This window comes from Apus apus, chromosome 9 (assembly GCF_020740795.1).
Source record: "Apus apus isolate bApuApu2 chromosome 9, bApuApu2.pri.cur, whole genome shotgun sequence".
Lineage (NCBI taxonomy): Eukaryota > Metazoa > Chordata > Aves > Apodiformes > Apodidae > Apus > Apus apus.
The window spans coordinates 2,039,885-2,067,116 of NC_067290.1; the positions used below are offsets into that span (position 1 = coordinate 2,039,885).

Genomic DNA, 27,232 nt, shown 5'->3' on the forward strand with positions numbered 1-27,232 from the left:
CAGGTGAAAGAGAAGGAGGAAGGACACCGCACTGCTCTGGGGAGGCGTCTTTTTGTCTTTGGTTGCTGGGGGGCTGCGGGGCGGGGGGCTGCGGGGCAGGTGGGGGGCTGCGGGGCAGGGGGGCAGGCAGGGGGGCTGGGGGGCAGGCAAGGGGGGTGGGCAGGGGGTTGTGGGGCAGGCAGGGGGGATGTGGGGCAGGCAGGGGGGATGTGGGGCAGGGGGGCTGCGGGGCGGGCAAGGGGCTGCGGGGCAGGGGGGGCTGCGGGGCAGGGGGGCAGGCAGGGGGGCTGCGGGGCAGGCAAGGGGGCGAGGGGGATGTGGGGCAGGGGGGCTGCGGGGCGGGCAGGGGGTTGTGGGGCAGGGGGGCTGCGGGGCAGGCGGGGGGGATGTGGGGCAGGCAAGGGGGCGGGGGGGCAGGGGGCTGCGGGGCAGGCAGGGGGGATGTGGGGCAGGGGGGCTGTGGGGCAGGGGGCTGCGGGGCAGGCAGGGGGGCTGCGGGGCAGGGGGCTGCGGGGCAGGCAGGGGGGATGTGGGGCAGGGGGCTGTGGGGCAGGCAAGGGGGCTGCGGGGCAGGCAAGGGGGCTGCGGGGCAGAGAGCTGCGGGGAAGGGGGCTGCGGGGCGGGCAGGGGGCTAGGGGGCGGGGGGTTGCGGGGCAGGCAGGGGGGGCTGCGGGGCAGGGGGGGCTGCGGGGCAAGGGGCTGCGGGGCAGGCAGGGGGCTGCCGGGCAGGGGGCTGCGGGGCAGGGGGTAGCGGGGCAGGGGGTTGTGGGGCAGGGGGGCCTGCGGGGCAGGGGGGCAGGCAGGGGGTTGCGGGACGGGCAGGGGGGCAGGCAGGGGGCTGCGGGACGGGCAGGGGGGCAGGCAGGGGGCTGCGGGGCAGGGGGTAGCGGGGCTGCGGGGCAGACGGGGGGGCAGGGGGGCTGCGGGGCAGGGGCGCAGGCAGGGGGGCTGCGGGGCAGGCAAGGGGGCGGGGGGAAGGGCAGGGGGCTGCAGGGCAGGGGGCTGCGGGGCAGGGGGGCAGGCGGGGGGCTGCGGGACGGGCAGGGGGGAAGACAGGGGGCTGCGGGGCAAGGGGCTGCGGGGCAGGCGGGGGGTTGCGGGACAGGGGGTAGCGGGGCAGGGGGGCGCGTCCTTGGCCTGCCCGGGGGCGACCGGGGGGTGGGCAGCTCCTGGCGGCCCCGCCTTCCCGGGCCCCGTTCCCGGGCCCCGTTCCCAGGCCCTTCCCTGCTTTCCCGAACCCCATTCCCGGTCCCCATTCCCGGTCCCCATTCCCGGGCCCCGTTCCCGGGCCCCGCTCCCGCCCACGGGCCCGTCCCCCCGCGCGGGGCCTGACGGGAGGATGGCGGCCATGAGCGCGCGGCTGGTGCTGCGGGCCCTGCGCGGCCCCGCGGCCTTCCCGGGACCCGCCGCCTTCCCGGGCCCCGCCGCCGCCTTCCCGGGCCCCGCGGCCTTCCCGGGATCCGCGGCCTTCCCGGGATCCGCGGCCTTCCCGGGCCCCGCGGCCTTCCCGGGATCCGCGGCCTTCCCGGGATCCGCGGCCTTCCCGGGCCCCGCCGCCTTCCCGGGCCCCGCCGCCCGCCGCCTGCACACCGCGGCTCCGCGACCCGCCTTCGCCAAGGAGCTGTTCCTGGGGAGGCTGCGGAAGGTGAGGGCTCCTCCCCAGAGCCCCCGCCGGGCTGAGGGAGCGCGGGGCTGGGCGGCCGGGCTGCCCCGGGCAGGGGGAGGAGGAGGATGAGGATGAGGGGCCTGTCCCGCGCTGCCCCGGGCAGGGTGAGGGGGAGGATGAGGATGAGGGGGCCTGTCCCGGGCAGGGTGAGGGGGATGAGGAGGATGAGGATGAGGGGCCTGTCCCGGGCTGCCCCGGGCAGGGGGAGGGGGATCAGGGGGCTGAGGGGCCCGAGCAGGCCCAGGGTGGGGCCTGGGCGCTGAGCTGCTGCTTTCCACAAAACCTCAAGCCCGCTTTGTCCTCCTGCTTCCTCACGGGAGCCAGACTCGGGGTCAGCTTTTTGCTGACGCGTTTTTCTAAGAGAGGCTGGGAGCTCTCGTTTTCGTCTTCGCTGCATCCGCCGGACGAAGGAGTTAAAACTTGGAGCTGCAGCCGTGCATGAACACAGCACTGGGTTCAGAGGACGCGTCGCCAGAGATGAAAGGGTCGCATCAATGTAAATAAGGAATGACTCAAACCCCCTGGCAGGAGTTGGAACAGGAAAGGCTCCCAAAACAGACCTCAGCACTCAAGACTCCACCGTGATGAACCCCTCATGATACCTGCCTTTTTTTCCCCTCCCTCTCACATTTCAGTACAACAGCTTTCTGAAAAAATAAAGCACTTCCTAGCTCCCGGCTTTCTGTACTTGACATGATTCCTCAGACTGTTGTGAACGGTTTGGTTTGGGCAGACTTCTCCATTGAAAAGGGGAAAGATGATAAAAAATAAGTGCGTGTTTTTTCACATAGGTTTTTTTTTTTTTTGCTTCTTTTGTTGGTTGCTTGGGTTTTTTATTTATTCAGGTTTCGACCAAAATATCAGGGTGATTATCAGGAGCAACATGGAACTCACCTTTACCATGCACTGAGAGTTTCCCAGGACTGCACTGATGGGCTGAGCCTCTTGAATTTTTATTTCAGTTGCATGATTAATGTGTTGGGGTATTTATTTTTTTTTTAAATACAATAAAAATTTCTGTCTTTATTTTAGGAAGAAGTTTTCCCTTACCCAGAAATTAGCAATGAAGAACTACAGGAGATCAATCAGTTTGTAGGACCTGTAGAAAAGTTCTTCAATGAAGAAGGTAATAGTTTTTGGTTTTGTATTCATGCAAGTGATTCAGTGATTTAAATACAGCAGTTGAATAAGATTATTATACTTCAGGTTATCCTGTGCATTTATTGCCAGTCATACAGTGCTAGTGACTCTACAGGCATGTGTAGTTATGCTTTTTATATATGGATTATTTGCATGCTGATGGCAAGAAATAAACCTTCAAAACAGAAAAAAAGAAGAGGTAAAAGAATTCTGGGATAGAGGTGGGATATGAAATTGGTCTTGGCTCTATCTAATAGTGCTGTTTGCTACTTTATGTATTATATAATAATATATAATAATATATTATATATTATTTTTTTCTGAAGCTTTTAAACTAAAATGGGGTTTCACAAAATTCAGCAGAGGTGCTGGGAAAAGTTGCCCTGGCGTGTGCCTTCTTGATAGGGTTGCAGGGTGTTTCCTCTGGTGCAGCAGGTAAGCCAATTCTAGAACAATTGTAGAAAATTGATGTTTACAGGCAGCCATTTCTGAGGCAGTTGAGCTGCATCCTGCTGAGAATGATGTAGGGCTGAGATTGCCAAACACTGCAGGAGTTGGAAGAAGCCTGTGCATGTCACAGATCACAATTTATGAGATCCAGGTAATTCTGACTGTAGAATTGTAATGGTGGACACTGGCAGTAAATTAAGAATTCATGCAATTACCTTTTTAAATTCTTTGCTCTATTGGGGGACATCATTTATTGAGTAAAAAAGCTGATACTTAGGGGAGGAATAAAAACGTCAAATTATATCACCACATAACTGAAGGTGGAAATTTGTTTCAATTCACAACTATTTCTGTTTAGTTATCCAGGGGAGCTTAGGGGTGTGGTTAGGAGAGGAGCCTTAAGCAGTTAGAAACTTGATACAATTGGCAGGGGGTGAGGAAAATCATTTCAGCAGAGTCATGATGAAACCTGACAAAGTCCAGACACCACGAGTAGGTCTCTGTGGGTGTAATGGAGGAAGAGGTAAAAACCACCTTTTTCTCCCCAGAACAGCTGATGACAAACCACAGCTACAGATCTCACACCGTATAGCTAAAAAATGAGGGTGGGGAATGAAAAGTCTTTTTAAAAATGAGGTTTTTTTCTGAATAACTTCTCTTAGAGGAGCATCTGGATGTGCAGTTGCCTCCCCCTGTTATATTTCATACAGCACTTGCAGTGTCATTTCAGTTTCTCTAGGAAGACACTGGTGCTTTTGCAGAATTACTTCTTTTGCACACTTTTTGGAAAGATCCTTTTGCTGCAGCTCACAGCCTTCCTGAGCTGCTTAGTACAATTCTTGTTTATTTGCACTGTCACAGTACAGAACAGCTCTGGTAATCCCCAGGAATTTTAGTAACTCATAAGAGCAAGATTTTTATAATTAACTCATTTATGTTCTTTTTAATCATGACCTAGGCATAGTTCAGATAGAAAATCCTGGGAATGCTTGTAAATCATGCCTGCTGAGTGGAAGAAGCACAATTTGTACACATAGAAATGTTGGAGAAAGTGATTTTTAAAACAGATTTTCCCCACTTCCAGGTCCTTTTTCTGTACATGTCGTGACTTTACAAAATTTAAAATGATAAAACCTTCTCTATTTGTAGTGGACTCTAAGAAGATTGATCAAGATGCAAAAATCCCTCCTGAAACCCTAAAAGGACTGAGGGACCTGGGTCTCTTTGGCATGCAGATTCCAGAGGAATATGGTGAGTAAACAATGACAAATGAATAACCCAGTGGTCTATGTTCATTAGTGTGTGTTTGGGTCTTGAGAGTGTCTGCAGGATCCCCTGCACTCCTTGCAGTTGGCTGCCCAGGCTGGGAGCTGAGCCTTCCTGCCCCCTGGCTGGTGAGGAGCTGCAGGGCAGTGAGGATGCTTGTTGGTGTGTAGGGAGCTCCGCACACTCCTGCCTTGGGCACCTCACTTAGGTCACTGATTTTAGATGTATAAATTCCTCATGGGTAGGATTTTTCTTTGGGCTCTTTTTTTTGGATACAGGGGAGTAGCTGGACATTCTGCAGGACTTGCAGCCCATGTGGATGGTTCCTGAAATGATACTGGGGCCAAACCACAGTGTCTCAGGAAACTGATCTGTCAGAGCTGTCACCTGTCCTTGGCTGATAGTGTGAAAGTGTAATGTCTGCTCATTAAATGTGTCACTTTTGTGTAAAACCTTTCCTGTTCAATACTGGACAACAAGTTTGTGTCTTACAAACAACATTGTCATGCTAATTGAGATCAGAGAGTAGTTCCTCAGTGGATTAACCCTTAAGCTTGCAAAGGAATTTTCAATAAAATTGTAATCTTAATCTTATGCATAAAATAAAAATTGGGATTTAAACTATTATTTTACATTAACTTTATAAAGAAATTAGGTCCTTCTGTGATCCATTGTCTATTATAAAAGATGATGACTTTAAAGAGAGTGACTCTGAGGAAGACAAAACTGTGTTTGACCATTTGCAGAAGTTTTGGTGGGGAAGGTACCTCATTTTTTAAGAGATTCGTGGGAAGCATTATTTTTTTCAGTGATGACAATAAAACTGTATAGAGCTGGAGAGAAACCTCAGTGTTTACTTGGTGTGAAAGTAATACCCTGGATTTTGTAGCATTCTTTGTTACCCACTTTTTGTTTGTTGTGTTAGACAACGTAACTAGTGTTGCTGGACTGCTGTGATTTCAGTTCCTTAAATAAGGATACAGATTCATCAAAGTGTATTGCATAGCTTGCATGTATGGTAATGTGATGTGATCTCTGGTGATTAATTAGTTGCTAATTGCTGCTTTTGAAGTGCATTAGAAATTATATTAAATATTTTTCATGGGGATTCAGAATGGGGCAGGGTGGTGTGAGAGTAAGATAGAAAGGAGGTTTGCAAGCTCTCTGAAGTTTTCCTCTTCAGGATGGTGTCTGGGGCTGGACAGAGCACCTTAACCCAGCTGGGGGGAGAGAGGTATTTAGGAGCTAAGAAGTACATTGGAAGAAGGCAGAAGATGAGTGTCCCTGAAAGGAGGTGTTGGAAGCAAAGAAAAAAGGTTAGAACTCAGAGAAGAGCATTAGGAAGTGCCATGACATTGGACCTGTAACTTAGTATTGATTAAATGGAACTAAGTTTCTCACTCTTAATTTTTTTTAGAATCTGAAGGGCAATGTATTTCATGTACAAATCATACTTTAATTTCATAAAATGTCCATGTTGTTTTGGTCTTGGAAGCTTGTGAAGGAATACTTTCTCAGCTTCCTGTTTGTGAAGGGTTGCAAGCCATTCAGCACTTGAAGAAAATCACAGTCCTGTCATCTTGCAAACATGTGTGCTGGATAAAAACCAGAAGCTGGGGAGCAGTCAGCTTGCTGTAAGCAAGCTGCTGTTTTCTGTGTCACAAGAAAATGCTTCTAGTGAGGTTTTTTGCCATTTCTGTAGCTTAAACCTGCTGTATTTTTCTTGGTGAGGCTTGTGATATTTTAAAACTCTTCGGTCAAGCCTGGTATTTTTCATGATGGTTTGTAATGGTGGCATGTTTGCCAGAAGTACTAAAATGCAGAACATTGATGGGAAAAAGGAAGCTCATGTAAATAGTGCAGTAATGCTCGTTAACCTGGATCACTGTGCACATCAGCAGCAGTCTCCAAGCTGAATCCTGAACCCGGCACCTGTTAGAAAGGGGAAGAGAATACGGGTGGGTCTGGAGAGGACGAGTGGGAGCTTTAGTTGACGTGAGCGCGCTCTGGAGGAGGAGGGTGAGAGCGGCAGTGGTGTGAAGTCCTGGCAGCCCGGCTGGCCTTGTGTGGGAGCCAGCCCGGCTTCTCCGAGCCCTGCCCAGCTCCCAGCTCTGCTCCCACTGCAGCTCCTCACAGGGCAGCCACATCTCTGGGGTCATTGTCTGGCTTTGTAACCTAGCATGGAAGTGTCACCAAAAAGTTCATGTTATCCTGTAAGCCCAGAGATTCAGACTGGAGCAGTTTCTGTACTGGATCTTTCACCATTGTCATGGCAGGGTGCTTCAAACAAGCTTCTTCTCTGCCATTTGCTGGATTGTGCTGTGTGTGCACGTGTGCATGAACACAAGCACATCTGCTCTCTGGGTGGAACTAAATGCAGCACAGCTCATGCTTTTTAAGAAGTCACTGTTTTCATGATGCTTCTGGCACTGCTGCAGCTGGGTGCTGCTCTACTAGTAGAGTAGTACCTCTACTAAGATGCTCCCCAATTAACAGTGTTATGTTCTTGATGTTTCTGTACTTGAAAGGGACTTGGTGGGGGGAAGGGACAAGTGGAATGGTAAGATATCTACTTGGAATACAGCTCAGTGTTTGTTCCAGGTGGTCTTGGTCTGTCCAATACCATGTATGCACGTTTGGGAGAAATCACTTCTCTGGATGGATCTATTGCTGTTACTCTGGCAGCTCATCAAGCCATTGGGCTGAAGGTAAGGAATCCTCTGCTTTCATGTCAAGCAGGTCTCTACAACTGGTATAGAAAAGGCAAGATGAAGTTTATTTGAATAGGGAATGTGAGGAAGAAAAAGAAGTTTCCCACAGGAAGTGTGTCACAAACAGGAATTGCCTGTGGAGCACAAATCAGGAGGAACATTCTGACTTAAAGTTGGTTGCTCATGTTCCCAGCACCCTCTGTCAGTGGCTCAGAGTAAGACTTTCATGCAGCATAAAGACTGAATGTGATGTACACAGGAAAATTATTAGTCCAGGAAACACTGAGATGATAATTCTTAGAAAAAATACCTTAAATTATCCCAGGTTTTTCAAATGGAGCCAATCTGATAAAAGTAGCTAGAATAAATACTGAAATAAATAAAATATCAGGGTGGCTGAAATTATGGGGAGGTAGGAGATGCAGAGATTTCAGAAAGATGCAATTTTTTCTAGGTGAATGGGAGGACTTAGACAAGAAAACCTATCCAAGACCAGTGTGCTATGGCAAGCAGGGGAATTTAAAACTAATTTTAATATAAATCATACAGTATGTTATTTATATAATGTATAATAGAGCCACACATATCCACCTTTTAGTGCTTTTTATGGTGGGTGGATGGTGGCAGTCTGAAGATGGAAATAACAGTAAACTTATAACAAGGAAAAAATTATTTGTGGAATTAAGCAGACAATGCTAATTAAAATATGTGTTTATTCCTCAGTGTACTTAAAATGTCACCATCTGTAAAACAGGGCTAGTGCAGCCAAGCTGATGAGACCTGTAGTGTGAGACATAACTCTCTCACTCTCCTGCTGTGGCCAGCTTGGGCCAGTTGGGGTTAATCAGAATTTTATTGAGTAACTGTATCTTAGCAGTTTAACCATTGATGATTTAGCTTCACCATGTATTTATTTTTTTTTTGTCCTTCATAAGAAACCTGCTGTATTAAAAGCAAATACAACAGAGTTAATTAAAATAAGTGCACTCTCACAAAAAGTTATTGTCACATTTCTACATAATTAAATAATTAGGAATCAAAGTAAATCACGTGTTCTGTTCTCTGATTAGGAGCTTTGAAAATTGCTACTTTTTGGGGTATTAAAATAAAATTACAGTGATGGGAAGGTGTGACAAATGATGAAGGAAGGCCTACCTCAGAGCCTTTCAGAGCAACAGTTAAGCTCTTCCTTACAGCATAAATGCAGTGAAAGCTACCCTAGAAGGCAGGCTTAACAAGAAGCTATTTCCTTGGGCATTTGAACAACTGTCTGACAGTAACTTTGACATATTTTAACATCTGGTGAATGATAATACCCATTGTTTGTTAAACTGTCTCTTGTTATGCCATTAAACTTGCAAATTAGGCTTTCAGAACTTGGCAAAGCTTCATTTTTTCACACAGGTTGATGCTGAAGAGTTTTCTGTTAATCCTTTCTTTAGGGAATCCTCATTGCTGGCACTGATGAGCAGAAGGCAAAGTACCTGCCTCGACTGGCATCTGGGGAGCACATTGCAGCTTTTTGTCTCACTGAGCCTGGAAGGTACTGGTTTTCTAATCATAAAAGCTTCAGAAGACACCAAAACAGAAAATGTTTTAGGGTTGTTTTTTTATTATTATTATTATTTTCATCTTCATTCCAGTGGTTGTTTGGTTAGTCTATTAAATCTTTACTAGTTGGTGCCTATGGCTTCAGTATATAAGTCCATTTTTTTCTAAAAGGTTCACTCCAAGTCATGTACTTCATCTCTCCCCAGTGTGCTGCTTAGGGCAGTTCCTGTGGTGTCACTGTCCATCCCATGGTGGATAGTGATGTTTTTTCCCCCATCCCAGGAATGCATCCATTGAATATCTGGCATTACTGAGTCTGAATTGAAAGGATGTTCTGTGCTATGTTAGAAATAAAGTGCTAGACTGTCTGAGGATGCCTTCAGTTCCTTTGCAAAATTATGAAGTCCTGTGTTGAAGGAGCTACCAACAATAATAGGAAGGAATTTTGGTCTTTCCTTCGAGTTTAGCAAAGGCATCTCTGTAGCAGCAATTTCATTTCAAAGATCAAGTTTTATTTCTTGTGTTTCTTCATTGCCTGTTGGAAATGTTGCAAATTCTGTTAATGCAGTAGTACAGTTTTCTTGAAAATATCCAGGCAGAGGGTTTACCATGTGATGGGAAAGGGATTGGGAAGGACTGGGAGCAGCTGAATCTTTGCCCAGGCAGAGCTATAGTTTGGAACTGTCTTTTCTGAATTCTTCTCTGCTAGAATGACTTGCCAGGAGCATTTGGTTCACTTGCTGATCTTCATGTTGCTGTAGCCATCAATGGTGGGTTTTATTCAAGAGATCTCAGCTGGGTTTTGACCCTCTAAAACTATCTCACTTGGAGGTCAAATTCAAACTATTTTAACAACAAAGTGACTGATGAAGGGACTTGAAGTCACACAGAGGGAGAAAAGCAAGGGCTAACTGAGTTCTGAAATTCTTCTAACATCTTTATTTAGCCCAGTAATGTTTAAAAAGATGGCTAATCTTTGTAATTTTTAACTTTGGTCTTCTTAGGGACCCTAGTTCTGGTGCAGGGAGCCCTTGTTGTTAGAGCTGAATGTTAGAAATGTAACCCAGTTGAAATAGCTGAGGTCTGGTTGTCCCAGCAGCTTAGCAGGTGGCTTCAGCTGCAGGCCTGCAGTGAGCCCTGCTGCCTTGTAACTGGTGGAAAAGGAGACTATGTGCTGCTTGTTCAACTATGTCATAAGCTGGTGATTAGATAGACGGTCTGAACTTCTAATCACACAACATAAACCTTTGATTCCTGATTTTGCTCCTGTATTTGATGTGCCCAAGTGCTCATTGATAGAGACTATAGACACTGTCACTTTTTCATTTCTGTTGAGCCTTTTTGAAACCAAGGTACGAATTTTTGAGGAACAACTTAGACCTTTTAAACTTGATTGTGTTTTAGAATGGCAGTTTCATTGTACATTCATACAGCTCAATGTGTAGCTCAAGAAATTCTGAACATTCTGGTCAGGTCATAAGATGGATGATGTGTTAATCAGCAGGGTGTCCCCTCAGGGGTCTGATGTAGAATTACATTTGTTTAGAGCTGTTTATATACTGCTATTTAATACAACTATCAGCATTGCTTTTTAAACTATGGGTAGAGGGGAAAATATGTTGGGATTTTTTAAAAGCATGTTTATTTCTTTAAACATTAATAACTTGTTTGGCTTTTAGTGGAAGCGACGCTGCGTCCATCAAGACAAGAGCAACCCTCAGTGACGATGGGAAATACTTCTTATTAAATGGCTCCAAGGTATCCACCTGCAGGCTGGGAATATGAGAGGTTTTGTTTACAAGTTTAGAGAAAACACCTTTGTCTTTTCAGCATTGCAGTCAGTCTGTTTTGCCCTAGCCTGGCAGCTGCACCAGCTTGAGGTTTCCAAGAATGACCATCACAAAAAGAGCCCATGTTGCTTTAGGGCCATAAAGAACGAAAGAGCACAGTGTGCAGGGAATGAACTTCACTGAACTCTTGGCAAGAAGGATAGGAAAGGCCACAAAAGGAAGTTCCTTCTCTGTACAGCCAGCTCATGATGCTGAGCCTCAGGAGGGTTGGTTAGTTAGTTAGTCCCCATTGTAACAGCACAGGCAAAAAGAAACCTGAAACCATTTTCCCCTCTCTTTTCATTTTTCATGCCAGATCTTGCAGGTGTATTTGAAATAAAATTTGACAGTGAGTTGGAAATAGGACTGCTTGGAGTGTTTCTGCTGGCAGAACCAACAGCAGAATGCAGTCTAGAGGAAAGGCAGGAATGGACTGGACTGGACTCAGCAATAGTTCCTGCATTGAGAGCTGTGGTTGGTGATGCATTTGTCTGTCCTGTGAAGAGACCCAGCTGTGTGAGAGGGCAGACAGAATTGGCCTGATGCAGAGAATTTCTCATCAGAGTTTTAATTATTTGGGGTAAAATAGGTCTTCAGCCTGTTCTACCCTTGTATCCCTCATGAGCCAGAAGTAGCAGGATATATGAGCTTTTGTGAAAAAGCACCATGGATTTTAATTTTAATTCCAGTCTGTATTACAACCTATTTTATAGTTGCTCTAAACTTAACATTCTGTGCTCAGCTTTCCTTGGAAATGTGTTCACCAGCAGCAGAACACTCATTAGAATTTTATGGGAAGGAGCAGCAGTTTTTCACCACTCTCTTCTGTGCTGGTCTGTTACAAAACCCTGAAGAACAGTGCTCACAAGATCAGAACACGTATCTTTCTTACACATCTTTCCTCTGTCTAAACAGGTGTGGATATCAAACGGGGGCCTTGCTAACATCTTCACAGTGTTTGCTAGGACAGAGGTGGTTGATAAAGATGGACAAGTGAAAGACAAAATTACTGCTTTCATCGTAGAGCGGGATTTTGGTGGAGTCACCCATGGGAAACCTGAGGATAAACTAGGCATTCGAGGATCCAATAGTAAGAATCACTTAAGACTGTTTAACAGGAATTGTTTTAATATTTTACTGTGTTAATTTGTTTAGATCATCTGAATTCAGAGGCAAATTATTATGTTCCATGTAGCAGGATAAATTTCATGTTTTCTTACCTGGCTTTTCCTATGAGTCCTTCCTAATGCAGGGTCTGAAATAAGAAACCCATGTTGTGTCATTCTTTTCTGCACACCTGAATCTTCTAATGAACTGTCCAGTGACAGAAATTGCTCAGGAGACTCAGTAACCAAGTAGCTTTAATCTAGAAGGAAGTTTTCATGGGCTCTTCTTTTTTCAGCATCCATCATTTGGCCTTGACTGCTGTATCAGTTCCTTAAAATAGAGGCAACACTGTAGTTCTCTGTTTATACAATGTACATTAATGATGTCTTGGATATTTTACATCAGTAATTGATGGCACCTACAGTCTTTTCCCAAGTTCTGTCTTCTTTGGTTAAGCCTGTGTAATTCTGTCATAGTAATTAGGAAAACCTCAATTCGTGTTCAAAAAGAGCCTATTATGATCCTGAATGTCTTAAATATATCTACATAGTAATTCAACAGCTATTAACTCTGTGTTTCAGCCTGTGAAGTACATTTTGAAAACACAAAAGTGCCTGTAGAGAATGTAATTGGAGAAGTAGGAGGAGGTTTTAAGGTAAGCAGTCAAGAATAACTACTGATGATTGTTAAAAGCCTGAAGGAGAAATTTTTTTTCCCCACTGTACTGAGGTTTCTGTACTGGTAGTTTGAGCATTGCTAGACTGGAGAATCCAGGGGGACAGACTTTTCCATTGACCTGATCCACTCTGTATTGATTGGTTTCACTGGCCCAGTGCCAGAGCTGGCTGCAGTATTTGTTTGGCTTCTTAACATTGTCCATGGTATGCTCTTCTCTTCAGAAAAAGGAGCAACTTTTTCAGCAGAACTTCTGAAGTGAAGCAGGGAAGTGGCTGCTGCTGTTTCCTTCAGCCAGAGGGGTGGACTGTCCAGCAAGGGAAAGAAATTAGTGTAAAAGGAGCTGATTTGAGGGAAGTCCAGCTTCTCCAGGGTCCCAGGGTTGTCCAGTGGCTTTCCTGGGTTACATCATTGCACAGGGGTACCCTGGAGGCATCCTCTGGCACTGGGTTCTCTGCCTTGCTCCAGAGGAGTGTGGCACCAGCCAGACCACACTGGTCACTTGGCTGTTGTCACCTTTCCCCAGGAGCCTGACATGTGGGTTTGCAAAACTGTTCTTCATGGTACTTCTCCATTTTCCTAGTTCCTCTAGAACAGGCAAATCCAGACCTAAATGCTAAATTAAACCATTTTCTTTAATGCAGCAAACATTAACAGGTGATTCAGATAATTCTCACTAATTAAAATGTAGGAACAATGACTTCTCACTGAATTTCCTAACAGTCTTTGAACTAAATACCCATGTATCTCTTGTTAAGAAACAGTAATACCAGATTTCAGAATCTATTTTTGTACATTATGGATCTGTATTTTATTTCTGCACCTTTCATTCTTGTTTCCTTTTCTTGTATGTTGCTGAAAGATCTCAGAAGCAGGAAAGCTTCCATCAGTGGGCAGCTGCAGAGATGTTTATATTTGGCTGTTGTGTGCACACATTAAAACAATTTTCTGGTGTGGTTGCCTGATCACCTTCAGCAGTGCTGTAGCTGCAGTGTTTTTTGTCCAGTTGCAGAGGAATACCTTTTTATATACATTTTACCTTAGTGTAGTTTGAATAGAGGATTGCATCCTGGTCACTGGATCATTGGTATCTGAAAACTGTATCAAATATGAAATTGGATTTGGTGAAGATAAACCACCTAGTTTTGAAACATTCTTGCTGGGATGCTGAGGGCTGTGCTGAGCAGTCTGAGGTGTCCCAGGACAGGAGGTGTTGGGAGCTGTGTTCCAGGAAAGCACTAAAACATCACAGTGCTCATCATGGCCTGAGGAGGAGTCTTGTAACACCACTGGTCCTAAACCCCATTCATTTCCTCCACAGGTTGCCATGAATATCCTGAACAGTGGAAGGTTTAGCATGGGCAGTGCATCTGCTGGGATGATTAAGAAACTGATAGGTGGGTGCATGAGGTGTTCTGGATTGCTGGGTGCCATGCAAAAACCCTGGCCTGCAGAAGGTAGAAAATGCAGTTAATTCAGCAGCAGGAAGCTTGAACATGGCTGTATTGTCAGCCAAAACCTGCTTTGACTTCTTTAAAACACTGAAATATTTTTATTTTAGAAAGGCTGTTTACAGTGTTTTAACACTGAAGGCTCTTTCAGTTCATATAGTGGAAAGTTATTGCCTCTGTTGAATTTTTCTGAGGTGAAATACTCCTACTAACTGAATAGCCTACATATCATAGTTTTTGAAGGTATAATCTCCTGTAAAACCTCCCACTTGAATAACTAGCTCAAAGCTCATACACAGTAATAGGTAATAAAATTGGTTTCTACAGTAGTTACCCAAAAGAGTACCAGAAATCACTCTGGAATAACGAGTTAGCACTGAAACCTGCCCTTTCTAAGCACACAGCTCACCCCTCAGATCCTTGTTTGGAGGCCCCAGGCACTGCTCCAGTGATGCACAGGGTCACACTGCAGGTGTTGTCACCTGCTGCTGGGGAAGCAGCTCTGGGTGCCTGCAGGGTGACAGTGACTGTGCTGCTGGCTGAGATGGACTTTCTGTTTGTTTGTTTGTTTGTTGCAGAAATGACAGCAGAGTATGCTTGTACCAGGAAGCAGTTCGATAAGAGACTGAGTGAATTTGGATTAATTCAGGTAAATAAAAAATGAAAAACCTAAATCTTTGGGCTTTGTGTTGACTAAGTGCAAGTACATAGATTATGTTGGGGTTCTTTTGGCTGTACTGGCATAAGAAATTACTAGAGGTATTAAAGTTCTGTAAACTTAGTGCAGACTTCTGTACACTGATCTTTTAAATGTCTAGAATTGTTACCTATGAAGAAAATTATTTCCTGTTTTATATATTTTTCATTATTGTTTTGCAGTACATTTTATCAATTAGTATTGGATAATATGTTAAACATATAAGAACTGCAGTTGTGCTCTTAAGTTTCAGGGTTGGCTTTGCCTCTGAGTGACTGTGATTCCTGGCATTACTGTTTGGCAGGAGAAGTTCTGTTTCATGGCAGTGAAAGCCTATGTCATGGAGAGCATGGCCTACCTGACTGCAGGAATGATGGACAAGCCAGGATTTCCTGACTGCTCCGTGGAGGCTGCCATGGTCAAGGTAATTCATTTTACTGGGAGATTTTTCTGTGGCTTTAACCTAATAAAGATTCACAATCTCCTGATTTTCACTCCACATGCAGATCACCAGGGTGCTCCGGTGTTACAGGTGCATGTGATACAAAGCCCTCAGCCAGATTAAAAACAGACACTGCTGTTTTCTCTTGTTTTGCCCATACTGTTGATTATCTCAGAGTCAGGCTTTATCACCACACAAATAAATACTGCATACAGCAGTCTGGAATATGATGGGCCTCTAGAGTTCTGGTTTTCTGCAGCCTTACATGGTGCCAACAGTAAAAGGACAGTCACAGCCCCAGCTGCAGGCCTGGCAAAGGCACCTCTGTCCTGGCTTGGGCTGGGGGTTGGTGGCAGGACACACCCAAAGAGGGAGCCTGGCCCCCTCTGCTGGGGTGTCACAGGGACAGGTGCTGCTGGAGCCCTTGAGTAGCACCCAGGGGCTGCAGCCCCCACCACAGCCCCTTGGGATGTGGGCAGTTGGACAGAACTGTTCCCTGAGTCCAGGGAGGCCTGCAGGGCTCCAGCCAGTGGCAGCTGCTCTTGGGTTCCTGGCTGTGCTCTCCAGGCACATCTTCTCACAGAGATGTTCATTTGGATTGCAAAGAAATGGCTGCAGCTGGAGCAGAGAATCCACCCTGAGCCATAAGGAGTCTATTCCAGACAAGCTTTGAACACAAGGGGTGCAGCAGCAGCATGGGGTACTCCAGCAGTGTCCTGCAGCTGCAGCAACAGGGCAGTGTGTCTGTGCTTTCCGGGCACTGTGGTCATTCATGTTCTTTCCAATGGCAGGTGTTCAGCTCTGAAGGTGCCTGGGCCTGTGTGAGTGAAGCTCTGCAGATCCTGGGGGGCCTTGGCTACATGAAGGATTATCCCTATGAACGCTACCTCAGAGACACCAGGATACTGCTGATTTTTGAGGCAAGTTTCAAGATACTGTTTTTACTGTAACCTGAAATTCACACTCTCTTTCTGTAAGTCTGAGCTGACACCAGGTATTCAGTGGAACAAGCCTTTGTGTGGTTGGCTGCCAAGTCTGTGATGAAATAAGACTGAGGAACTAGTCTTGCTTTGGGGATAGGGATAGGATTTTCCTACAATAAAATGTGATGCTCTTTATTACAGACTTAACTCACCAGGTGTGAGTTACAGGAGAAACTGGCACCAGCTTTGCCTCTGGAAAGAAGCAGCTGGTGATCCACACACATGGCAGTGTACATACAGTTATAAATATGTGCTGGCAGTGCATATACAGTTTCTTAAATATTTAGAAAATTTCTGGATGTTTTTTAAAAAATAAGCAGCTAAATACACTGTCAAGAGAAAAAATAATCCCAGTTCATGGCTTGGGTTTGTTGTTGTTGTTTTGAATAGACTCCTTCTCTGGAGAACAGTCTCCTTCTGTTTTGAATAGTCTTCTCTGGAGACTTCCAAGACCTGTCTGGATGCCTTTCTGAGGGATCTGTCCTAGTTGTTTGTGGTTTTTTGGTCCTGCTCTGGCAGGGGGGTTGGACTCGATGATCTTCAGAGGTCCCTTCCAACCTCTAGTGTTCTGTGATTCTAAATGAGCATAAAAGACAAAAGGAACTCACCAGTTCATGTTCAGTGAACAGCTCTAAGTGCACCTGCTGACTCAGGATGAAACCAGAGCACTAGGGCTGCCTGAGCAGGAGCCTTAGGAGAATGAAGTCAGTCACCTTGCTTTGTGTCAGGCATATTTTGAAACCTTTTTACTGCTTTGATTCTCATGTATCTGTAACAATATAAGTGATAGGATTTGGTAAGAGGTATGGGCAAAATGTTATTTCTTAAACAGATTTCCCTGATAGGATTTTCTGATTTCTTTAGTGGCTCAGCTGCTCTGTTGGTGCCTAGACTTGAGAAACCTTTCCTGATGTTTCCTTCCCACAAGTGAAGCAGGGAAACTCACAAAATATTAATTCAGAAGTTTCATTAACTTATTGGTGTGCATTTATTCTAAAAAAAAAAAAAAAAAGCTGGCTGTGAAATGTGTTCTATTTCCAGGCTTGATTGTCAGTGATCTCTGTCTGAGTCAAACTTCCAGATTGTTTTTTCTTGGTGGAGAATTTAGGAATGATCATTTACCTCCCCCTGTCAAGGCAGCAAAGATCTCAAGTGCAAATTAGTGCAGGGAGGAATTTCCAGACTGCAGCTCATGGCACAGCAGTCACACAGCTGCTCTTCCCAAGACCTGTGTGTGTCTCATGAGTAGGAAGAGTCAGTTCCAGTATTGATTAAAGAGCAAAACAGTCAACCTAGAAGGTCATCCTCCTGCACCCTGGGGGTTTGGTGTTCATGAACCTGACTGACACTCTGAAGGGTAAAACCCCAACCAGACGTCAGGAGCACTTTCTGCAAGGGCTGGAACAGGAACCTTTCACATTGGACAGGTTATAGGAACCCTTGGTTAGAAAACCCAACCCCACCACAGTGGAATTCCTGTAACACTTTTCCAGCAGCACCAACAGCTGGGCTGTGCTCCCTGTGTGCTCTCCTGAACTCGGTCTTGGTAACAGACCAGACTTTGTCCCCTGGTCTGTCACCAGGTCACTGCAGTTTTGACACCTCCCACCAGCCCAGGTTGCCCCATCCAACCTGCCCTTCAACACGTCCAGGGATGGGGCAGCCACAGCTTCCCTGGGCAACCTGGGCCGGTGTCTCACCACCCTCACACTAAAGAACTTCTTCCTAATGTCTCACCGAAATCTCCCCTCTTCCAGTTTTCATCCATTGCCCCTTGTCCTCTCCCTCCCTGCCCTTGTCCCAAGTCCCTCCCCAGCTTTCCTGGAGCCCCTTCAGGCACTGGAAGGTGCTCTAAGGTCTCCCTGGAGCCTTCTCTTCTCCAGGCTGAACACCCCAACTCTCCCAGCCTGTCTCCAGAGCAGAGCTGCTCCAGCCCTTTGATTGTATTCATGGCCCTTCTCTGGACTTTGTCTATGAGCTCCATGTCCTTCTTGTGTTGGAGGCTCTAGAATTGGACACAGTATTCCAGATGGGATCTCACAAGAGCCAAGGGATGCACATCCAGAAGGACCTTGACAGGCTTGAGAGGTGGGTTCATGCAAACTGCCAAGGTCCTGGGCCTAAGCCAGGGCAATCCCAAGCACAAATACAGGCTGGGTGGAGAATGGATCAAAAACAGTCCAGAGAAGGACTTGGAGGTGATGGTGGATGAGAAGCTCAATGTGAGTCAGCAATGTGTGCTTGCAGCCCAGAAACCAACTGTGTCCTGGGCTGCATCACCAACAGTGTGGCCAGCAGGGCCAAAGAGGTGATTCTCCCCCTTTACTTGGCTCTCCAGTGTGTCACCTCACCACACACTTTGGTGTTGTCAGCAAACCTGCTGAGGGTGCACTCAATGCCACTGTCCGTGTCACCAATAAAGATGTTAAACAGCACCAGTCCCAGTACCAGCCCTTGGGGAAAACCACTCATCAGAGGTCTCCATCTGGACATGGAGCTGTTGATCACCACTCTTTGACTGCAACCATCCAGCCAGTTCCTTACCCAGCGAGTGCTCCATCCATCAAATCTGTACTGTTCCAGTTTCATACCAGGATGTAATGCAGGAGAGTGTCCAAAGCTTTGCACAGGTCCAGGTAGATGACATTGTTTGCTCTTTCTTTGTCCACCAAAGCTGTGACCCCACTGTAGAAGCCACCAAATTAGTCAGGCAGGATTTCCCCTTGGTGAAGCTGTGTTGGCTGTCACCAGTCACCCCTTTGCTTTCCATGTGCCTTTTCAGAGCCTTCAGGAGGATCTGCTCCATGACCTTGCCAAGAACAGGGGTGAGACTGACTGGTCCAGTGTTCCCTGGGTCTTCCTTTTTTCCCTTCTGGAAAGTGGGAGTTATGTTTCCCCTTTTCCAGTCAGTGGGGATCTCTCCAGACTGCCAAGACTTTTCAAATGTAATGGACAGAGGCTTTGCAAACTTTGTTGGCCAGTTCTTTCAGGAGCTGTGGATGAACCCTGCATAGACTTATGCATCTTCAGGTCCTTCAGATGGCCACAAACCTGCTCTTCTCCTACAGTGGGGAGATCTTCCGTTTCACAGTTCCTGCCTTCACCTTCTCTAACTTGGATGGTGTGACCAGAGCCTTTGCTGGTGAAGACTGAGGCACAGTAGTCACTGAGCACCTCAGCCTTCTCCATGTCCTGCATGACCAGGCCTGCAGGTCTTCTGAAGTGGGCCCAGTTTCCCATGTCTTCCTGTAGAAACCTTTCTTGTTGTTCTTAACACCCCTGGTCAGCTCCAACTCTCTCTGTGCATTGCCCTTCCTTCCTGATCCCTTGCTTCTCTGGCCACTTCTCTGTGCTCCCCCCAGGACACCTGCTCCTGCTCCACTCTCTGTACCTTGTTCTTACATGTAACTGTGTCCAGAAGCTCCTTGCTCATCCATACAAGCCTCATGGCTCTCCTGCTCTCCTGCCTCTTCCTTGGGTCTTTAAAACCAATTTCAGGGCCAAAGGAAAACATACAAACATCAGCACAGCACATCTAGAGGTTTTTTTAAATACTAAAAATACTTGGCACTTGGTCCTGATGTCACTTTGTACCTTGTTTTTCACAGGGAACAAATGAAATCCTGCGACTGTACATCGCTCTGACGGGGCTGCAGCACGCGGGCAGGATCTTAACTGACAAAATTAAGTATGTTCTTATTTATTGCTGAGAGTTTCTAATTAACTAAGCAGAATCTGAGAACTGATTAACTGTAGTTCAGAAGCGAAACCATAGGAAAAGGTCACAGTATTTTCAGTGTATTATCTGTCTAAAGAGCAGTTAAATGTTACAGAGGTGTCTTTTCTTTTTAATTGGGTGTTTTATAGCTTTACAAATCTTGGACTTTATTACCTTTTATCTTCCATTCCAGCTGGTGTAAAACTCTTTCTTACAGACCAGTAATTAAAAGCTTATAACTCAAGATTTTATAGCAAAGTTTTTTTGCTAAGACAGCTGGATTTTACATACTGAGCCTGTATCTGGTCTCGGGAGTTGATTGTCAGTGTTTTTGAGAGGAACTGAACAGCAGCCACCTGGGGTGGGCTGTCAGGTCCAGACTTGATAGTAAAATGGATCAGAAGACTTGCTGATTCACAGACAAACTGCAGGGGTGTTGGTGAAGCATTTAGAATGTCAGCTGGTTATCTGAACCTTCCCCTGCAACCAGGACATGGCCTTTCCCAGCTGTGGTTTGTCCATTTCAGAGAAATCAAGAGAGGAAACGTGGGAGTGGCCCTGGGGGAGTTTCTAAACAAATTACGGGACATGATGGGCAGAAAAGTGGATTTGGGGCTGGTTGGTGATCATGGAGTGGTGCATCCCAGCCTCCAGGTAAGGGGGACACAGGTCTGGGATGGGATCCAGCACCAGCCTTTCACTGTGTGTCACAACTTGATACCCTCTTTGTGCAAAACGAAGCCTGTGCCTCAGAACAGTGAGGTTCACACACTCCAGCAGGTGTTTATAACTTTTCAGGGGTACACAGTTAGTTACAGCTGTCAGATGGGTACCCATCAAGGTACAGTGAAGCCTGCTCCAAGTCTGTATTTATATCAAATCCTGCTTTACATCCAGTTTAGTAGTTTGTATAAATTGAGGCTTCAGGCTTTGTTTGTAACGATCTGTTATAAGCTCAGTACTTTTCTCTTGTCTGATAATAAAACAGTTTTAGATAAGAATTTCTGTGAACTATACACACACACTTACTTCATCACTTAGTATTTTCTGACCAATGATGCACGATCCTTTCATAGAATAAAGGTGAGGTGTGTTTTCCCTTATGATGTTTTGTTAATGATTTGAAGTTCTGTAACAAAAGTATTTTTACTGTCCCGTCCATGTGTCCCTGTCCTCCAGGTCAGGTATTTCAGGCACAAGGGTAAGAAGATTTGCCAGGACTTGCTAATCCTGCTCCCTTCACCAAGGGAAGGTGAAGGATACAGCATCTCCTCCCAGAAAAAGCCACCAGAGCACTTGGCTGGGCTGCTGGAACTGCAGCAGCTCTGGCCTTGCTGACAAGCTGGGGTCACATTTCCTCTCAGTAGCTTCAAACCCACTTACATTCCTATTCCAAGAATCAGCATCATGAATTAGTTGTGTTTATGAATTAATGAAAGTCAAATAGGAGACTGGAAATGTTCTGCTTAATGCCAGAACTTGAGACTGCTGGTGAATTCATTCAGCAGTACCAGATAAGCTTGATTTTCAAGGTTTTCATCACCTGCACCACTTGGAGTAAGAATTAGGTTTGCTGTGCAGAACTAAACAGGAGCCTGTACTGAAAAGTTACCAAAGTAACATTTAGAAAATTTGAATGCTTATTTTATTTAGAAAAATCATGCCTACCTGGCTTTCAGCAGCAAACTGGATTAATATTAAAAAACAGTCCTTGCCAAGAGAAAAATCCCACGTTAGTTGGGCTTCAGGATACCAGGGCTGCATCTAAACAGGGATTTTTCCCCTCAGAAAAGAGGCAACATTTTATAATCCCATTCCTTTTGGGTAAATAGGGAAACTCTCTCATGTTTTAGCTTGGAAGAAAAAGGATGGTGGTGAAAAGTGGTGAAAGATCATCTTAAGAGGGAATTCTGGTCAGCAAGTAGATATTGGCAGTAAACACTGTAGTTAGCAGAGAATTCCTCTGCCATTTTTTCAGAGGGAAGTTTGTTCCTGTGGTGGGACACACACCTGGGGGATAACGTGGGTGTTTTCTTCAGTGACACCAGTTGCCTGTGGGTTGTTGTTGGTGTGCATTGTTCCTTTGTGTTGATCACTCAGAATTGATCCCAGACCTCTTCAGTGTCCTGCTGCCCTTCAGTCTTGCCTAATTAAGGGGAGAAAAATATAAAGGAAAACTAGTTTATGCTGCAGTAGAGAACTTTTGCCTCTTGGCTGCTAAGCCCACCAGCAGTCCTGGCCTCCTGCAGACACAGCCCAGGACCCCTGGGCACAGCAGCTCCTTTCCCATGCAGCAGGTCCTGTCTGGCTGTGCCACCCAAGGTGCTGGTTCCTTGGCTGGGCAGCTCCTGCTTCCCTGCCCTGTTCAGCAAAGGGCCCTGGCCTGGGGGGTGGGGTGTTTGTTTCAACCCTTATACTCCAGTTGTTGCTTTTTTCTGTTTTATTTTATAGGAAAGTGGCAAGAAACTTGAAGAAAATGTTTATTATTTTGGAACTACAGTGAGAGGCCTGCTAAGTAGGTTTGGCAAGGTAAGTAGTATTTTTTTTCTGCTGTCTTTGTTATCAAATAGTTTATCCTCAACCCAAGTGGCCTCACTAAGATCTAGAGGGGACTGTTGTGGCAAGAGCCAGACCCTCCTCTGCACAACACCTTTCTACTGCATGTTAGTTAGCAAAGAGGCTGAAATTCAACACTGGATGTAACAGACAACTTTTGTTTAAAAAACAAGCAAACAAACACCTCTCTAAGCACAAATCCCACCTGCTTCAGTGACCAAGTACTTGCTGTGAGCAGTCACTGGGACCCAGTTCCCTCTTCCTAAATAAAGAGCTACAGCAGCAGGTTCTGAATCAGCTGCTCATCCGTATTGTGCAGCAAACAGCTCTGTGATGATGCTGTGCAAAGGGGGGGTAGGTAAAACAGGAGAGACTGAACCTGGACTGCCCTGGGTTTTCAGTTTTGTGGCAGTTAATCTGCTGTGTTCCGAGAATGCTTATCAGACAAGGTCCTGCCTCATGCAACTTCGCCCAGTACATTTCTGAACAGGCTTAATTTATTTGTTACTTGAAGTGATTTTTGGCATTTACTGAAGTGGCTTCAAGACACAGCAATTTTACAGTTGGCTGCAGCCAAACAGTTACAAGGTGGAACATGATTAATCCAACACTTTCAACTAGAAATTCTGTGTGGCAGTTTTCCTGTCTGTGCTAAGGAAGTGTGAACCTGAATACAGAATATATAAAAAAAATGTTAGGTTACAGTTTTAAATTGATGAACTATGAGCTAATAATAATTTTTTTCTCTTCTAGACAATAGTGGATGAGCAGCTGGTTCTGAAGAGAGTGGCAGATGTAGTGATTAACCTTTATGCCATGACTGCAGCCATTTCCAGGGCCAGCCGCTCCATCAGCATCGGTCTGAGGAACCACGACCATGAAGTAAGTGGCCTTGAGCTCCTGTCTGTGGCCTGTGGGTCACCCAGTGTGACCAGCAGGGCCTGTCACCCTCAGCCTCACAAGGTGTTGCAGCGAGGTGACCTGTCCTGTCTCAGCTGTCACGGGTTGCCAGGCTGCAGGGACACGCAGCTGTCAGGAAGCTGCTCTGACCCAGCAGGCAGGTCAGGCTGATGGCTCAGCCCTTGCAGGGCCTGCCTGACAAAGATTTCATGGCACCTCAGCTGCCTTCTACAATGGGTCACAATTTGTATCTTGCCACAGCAAACTCTCCTGTAAAAGCCCCAGTGCAGCAGTGTTTCTAACCTGGTGCAGCAATGCACAACCCACCCCCACTGCTGCTGGGGGCTCTGAACATGCAGCTGCACCCCCTCAGTGTGCTGAAATACTGCAACACTTCCATACACAGTTCTGAGGTAACTACAGATCTGCATTTTCTCTTAAACCTGCTCACACATTAAGTTCTTCCCAAGCTCTTTCCATGTAATTATTGATAAATAGTAGCATATAACAACAATCTTGCCAAGCAATTTGTTGGAAGTGACATGCAGGAGGTTGTAGAGTAGTTTATTTAAAGTTTTGTGGTGCCAGTTATTGCAGGTTAAGTACATTTGCTACAGGTCAGTGTAACCTTTGTCTTTACTGGCCTTGAGACTTCAGGGGGGGTAGGAAAGGTGGTGGGGTGTGCCTGTGTGTGTGTGCCTGTGTGTATGTGTGTCTCTCTGTCCCCGTGTGTGTGTCCATGTGTGGGTGCATCTGTGTGTGCGTGTCCACATACAGATGTCAGTGTGTGTCTGTGTGTGGATGTCCCCATGTGCATGCCCATGCCCATGTGTCTGAGTGCCCTGTGTGTGTCCATGTATGGGTGGGTGTGTCCATGTCTGTGTCGCTGTCCATGTGTGTCTATGTCCATGTGTGGGTGCATCTGTGTGTCCGTCCATGTGTGTGCCTGTGTCTGTGTCCCTGTGTGTGTGGGGGTGTCTGTGAGTGTGTCCATGTCCACGTGTGTCCATGTCCACGTGTGTCCATGTCACTGTGTGTATGTCCCTGTCCACATGTGTGTGTGCCTGTGCCCATGTGGGTGTGTGTCCATGTGTCTGTCCATGTCACTGTGTGGTCCCGTGTGTGTGCCCATGCGGGTGTGTTCATGCCCATGTGGATGAGTCTGTGCGTGTGGGTGTCCCTATCTGTGTGTGTCCATGTGGGTTTCTGTGGGGGTGTGTGTCTTCCCATGGGTGTGCCCACCCGTGTGGGTGTGTGCCTGCGTGTGGGTACATACGTGTATCCCTGTGTGTTGCTGTCCATGTGTGTCTGTGCCTATAGCCATGTGTCCATATGTGTGCCCGTCTATCCGTGTGGGTGTGCGTGCCTGTGTCCATGGCCCTGTCCCCCTGTGTGTCCTGGCTCACTGTGTGTGTTTGTCTGTGTGTCCCTGTCCACGTGTGTCTGTGTGTTTGCCTGGTCGTGTCCCTGTACTCATGTGTGTCTGCAGATGTTTTGCTCTGTGTGTGTCTGTCACTCTCTCTGTGTGCCCGTGTGGGTGGGTGTGCCCATGTTTGTCAGTGTGTGCCCGTGTGTTTGTGTTCATGTCCCTGTGCCCACCTGTGTCAGGGGTGTGTCTGTGTGTGGGTGCAGCTGTGTCAGGGTGTGTCTGTGTGTTTCCGTGTGCCCACGTGTGTCCTGTCTGGCTGTGTGTGCTGCTCTGTGGGGATGTCCCTGTCTGTGGGGGTGTCCCTGTCTGTGGGGGTGTGTGTGTCTCTCTCTCAAGTGTCTCTCTCAGGTGCCAGTGAGGGGTGATTCCCAGCTCTGGGGAAAGGGACACTGAGCTCAGCACATTCCTGCAGGGCTCTGGGCGCACCCTGGGGACAATCCTGCAGGGTCATGACACTGATTTCATGACAGTTTATGAAATTCAGTCACTCATTTTACCTGCATTTCCTGCTGTTCTCAGGTGCTGCTTACAAATATCTTCTGCACAGAAGCCTATTTCAAGAACAATTATGCCCTGTCTCAATTAGAAAAATGTAAGTTCTACACAATATGTATTTTTTTTTTTACTTTTATGGCTTTCTCAGACTAAGCAGAAGTAGGTGATGGTGCCGTGACCAACAGGCCCCTTTTGCTCTGCTTGTCATGAGGATGAGACACTGAGCTGGTACCTGCTGGAACCAGTCCTGTAATGTCACGTCTCTGTGAGGAGATTTGGGATCTCTGAGCAGCAAACACTGTGGACAGAGATACTGGGTAACAAGGAGGCATCTGAGCTGCTTGGCTGAGCACTGACCTCTGTGGGATCCGTCTGTGAGAATCTGTTTTCTTATCAGAGAATGTTATGTTGTCTCCTGGCACAGAAAGGCAGATAACTTGCATTTTTATTCTAAAATCTTCTCTGAAAAAAAACGTGGAAAAGGGGTTTAGGGTCCTTCTGGTAACTTTGCTTCTGATTCTCTGTAGATGCAGAAGAAAACCTGGATGACTTTATTAAAAAAGCTGCAAAGCAGGTACTGGAAAAGAGAGCCTATATCTGTTCCCACCCACTGGACAGGACCTTCTGATCCCCTCCTGACAACAAAGGTGGATTCATGTGACTCAGTGACTGTCCAAGTAATGGACGCCTTAAAAATACCTGTTTCCTGGGTTTACCAAATGTAATGAGCTGGAACAATGTAAAATAAAACTTCTAAACGTAACTTCTACAAAGAGGATAAATAAATTTTATTTAAGTTGTCTTAGTAGATGTAAATGTGTGTTTAGCTAAACAAGGAGAGCTGAGGTTGGAGTGGGAGTTGTGTCTTCCCTGGGAAGGGACTAGGTTTTCTCTCAGTGTCCTTACACTTCAGCCTTGTCCATCCTTACCTGTGGAGAGGCCCTGAGGAACTGCAGGACCAGAGCAGCAGAGTTGGGAAGGGACCCCTGGACCTGCCCCAGGCTCTGGGAGCAGCACCATGAAGCTTTGCAAATTAGGCTGAAAAGGTAAAATATTGCTCTGCAGGACCTTAGACTTAGGCTTCATAGCTCAGAAGTGCTGCAGCCTGCAAGGCCAGTGCAAGGCCCTGCACGCCCTGGTGTGTCAGTCTGTGCCAGCACTGGAAGCTCCACCTGTGACACTGGGAACACACAGTGACACCCAGGGCTGGTGCTTACCAGTGGCAAACCCAGCTCCTTCATGGGAGTTCTGCCATGGAAGGGACACCTCTCAAGAGTGCCAATTTGGCTTCTACAGTTGGTTTGTTCCCGTGGGATGCACCCTAAGAATTTAAAGTCCCTTGGTGCCTCTGTGCTGCAGCTTGGCCAGGCCCCATGGAGCAGGATGTGGCCCCACCGGTGCTGGGTCTGGCAGCTCCTCTTGCCTGACAGCTCTGCACCCTGGGAGCTTGTCCAGCTCCTCATGTGTGCCCTTGTGCCAGGAGATGATGTTTTTCTGCCCCTCCCTGCTGTGCTGGGCATCAGGACCTGGTACAAAGCCAGCACTGCTGCATGTCCTCTTTCCCAGGAGGGCATCCACACCGGTGGCTGTTTTTGGAATTGATTATTACTGGAATAACAGAAAACAGGCCAGGAGTCTAAGATGGACAAGTTTCCTAGTGTGAAAAGCCAAATGGCACCAAGCACAGGGAGCCCAAAGGGAGCCCCAGCTCCTGGGGGCACAGGGACGGGCAGAGTGTTCAAAAGAAGAGGGGATGGGAGGGAGGGAGCAGGTCTCAAAGGTTTAACTCCGCTTTTGTTACCAGCATTCGAATAGCTCCTGTGTTTGTTTTGCCCGAGCATTTGCAGCCCCGGGAGCCGCCGGTGCCTTTGATCACCAGGGGCTTTAGGAGGCTGAGGGGCTGAGCTGCCGGTGCCCCCAGCAAGAGAGCAGTCAGGCAGCCCACCCGCACAGCCTTTCACATTCATCAGCACAGATCCTTTAGTCTTGCAAACCGGGGTGTCTGGGGAGGATTTGTGTACCAAAGGGCTAAAGTGCAACCGGGGGAAGCCTGTGCAGCACTGGGGGGGGGGGGACACGTTTGGCATCCAGCCCAGAGCCCACATTTCATTAGGGCACCCTGCAATTTCTTTTCGTGCTACTAAGCCAGCTGGCCAAAAACTGTTC

At 47.0% G+C, this 27,232-nt stretch overlaps 1 protein-coding gene across 1 annotated transcript; it reads left to right on the forward strand.

Annotated features, from left to right (window-relative positions):
- The first annotated feature begins 1,446 nt into the window (after positions 1 to 1,446).
- Positions 1,447 to 25,867, forward strand: ACAD9 (acyl-CoA dehydrogenase family member 9). The gene is made up of 18 exons (XM_051627635.1): positions 1,447 to 1,645; positions 2,699 to 2,792; positions 4,406 to 4,507; positions 7,124 to 7,230; positions 8,676 to 8,776; positions 10,464 to 10,542; positions 11,529 to 11,703; positions 12,302 to 12,375; positions 13,717 to 13,792; positions 14,425 to 14,495; positions 14,848 to 14,967; positions 15,777 to 15,905; positions 19,577 to 19,656; positions 20,214 to 20,340; positions 22,138 to 22,215; positions 22,996 to 23,124; positions 25,091 to 25,163; positions 25,594 to 25,867. The coding sequence occupies exons 3-18, from the start codon at positions 4,486 to 4,488 to the stop codon at positions 25,692 to 25,694; spliced, it is 1,542 nt and encodes a 513-aa protein (XP_051483595.1). The 5' UTR covers positions 1,447 to 1,645; positions 2,699 to 2,792; positions 4,406 to 4,485; the 3' UTR covers positions 25,695 to 25,867.
- The last annotated feature ends 1,365 nt before the right edge of the window (positions 25,868 to 27,232 follow it).

Excerpts from the sequence above, each read along its gene's own strand:
- ACAD9 (XM_051627635.1), top strand. The coding sequence starts at position 4,486 with ATGCAGATTCCAGAGGAATATG. Across the intron at positions 19,657-20,213 it reads ATCTTAACTGACAAAATTAA|AGAAATCAAGAGAGGAAACG; the intron begins GTATGTTCTTAT and ends TGTCCATTTCAG. Across the intron at positions 23,125-25,090 it reads TGAGGAACCACGACCATGAA|GTGCTGCTTACAAATATCTT; the intron begins GTAAGTGGCCTT and ends TGCTGTTCTCAG.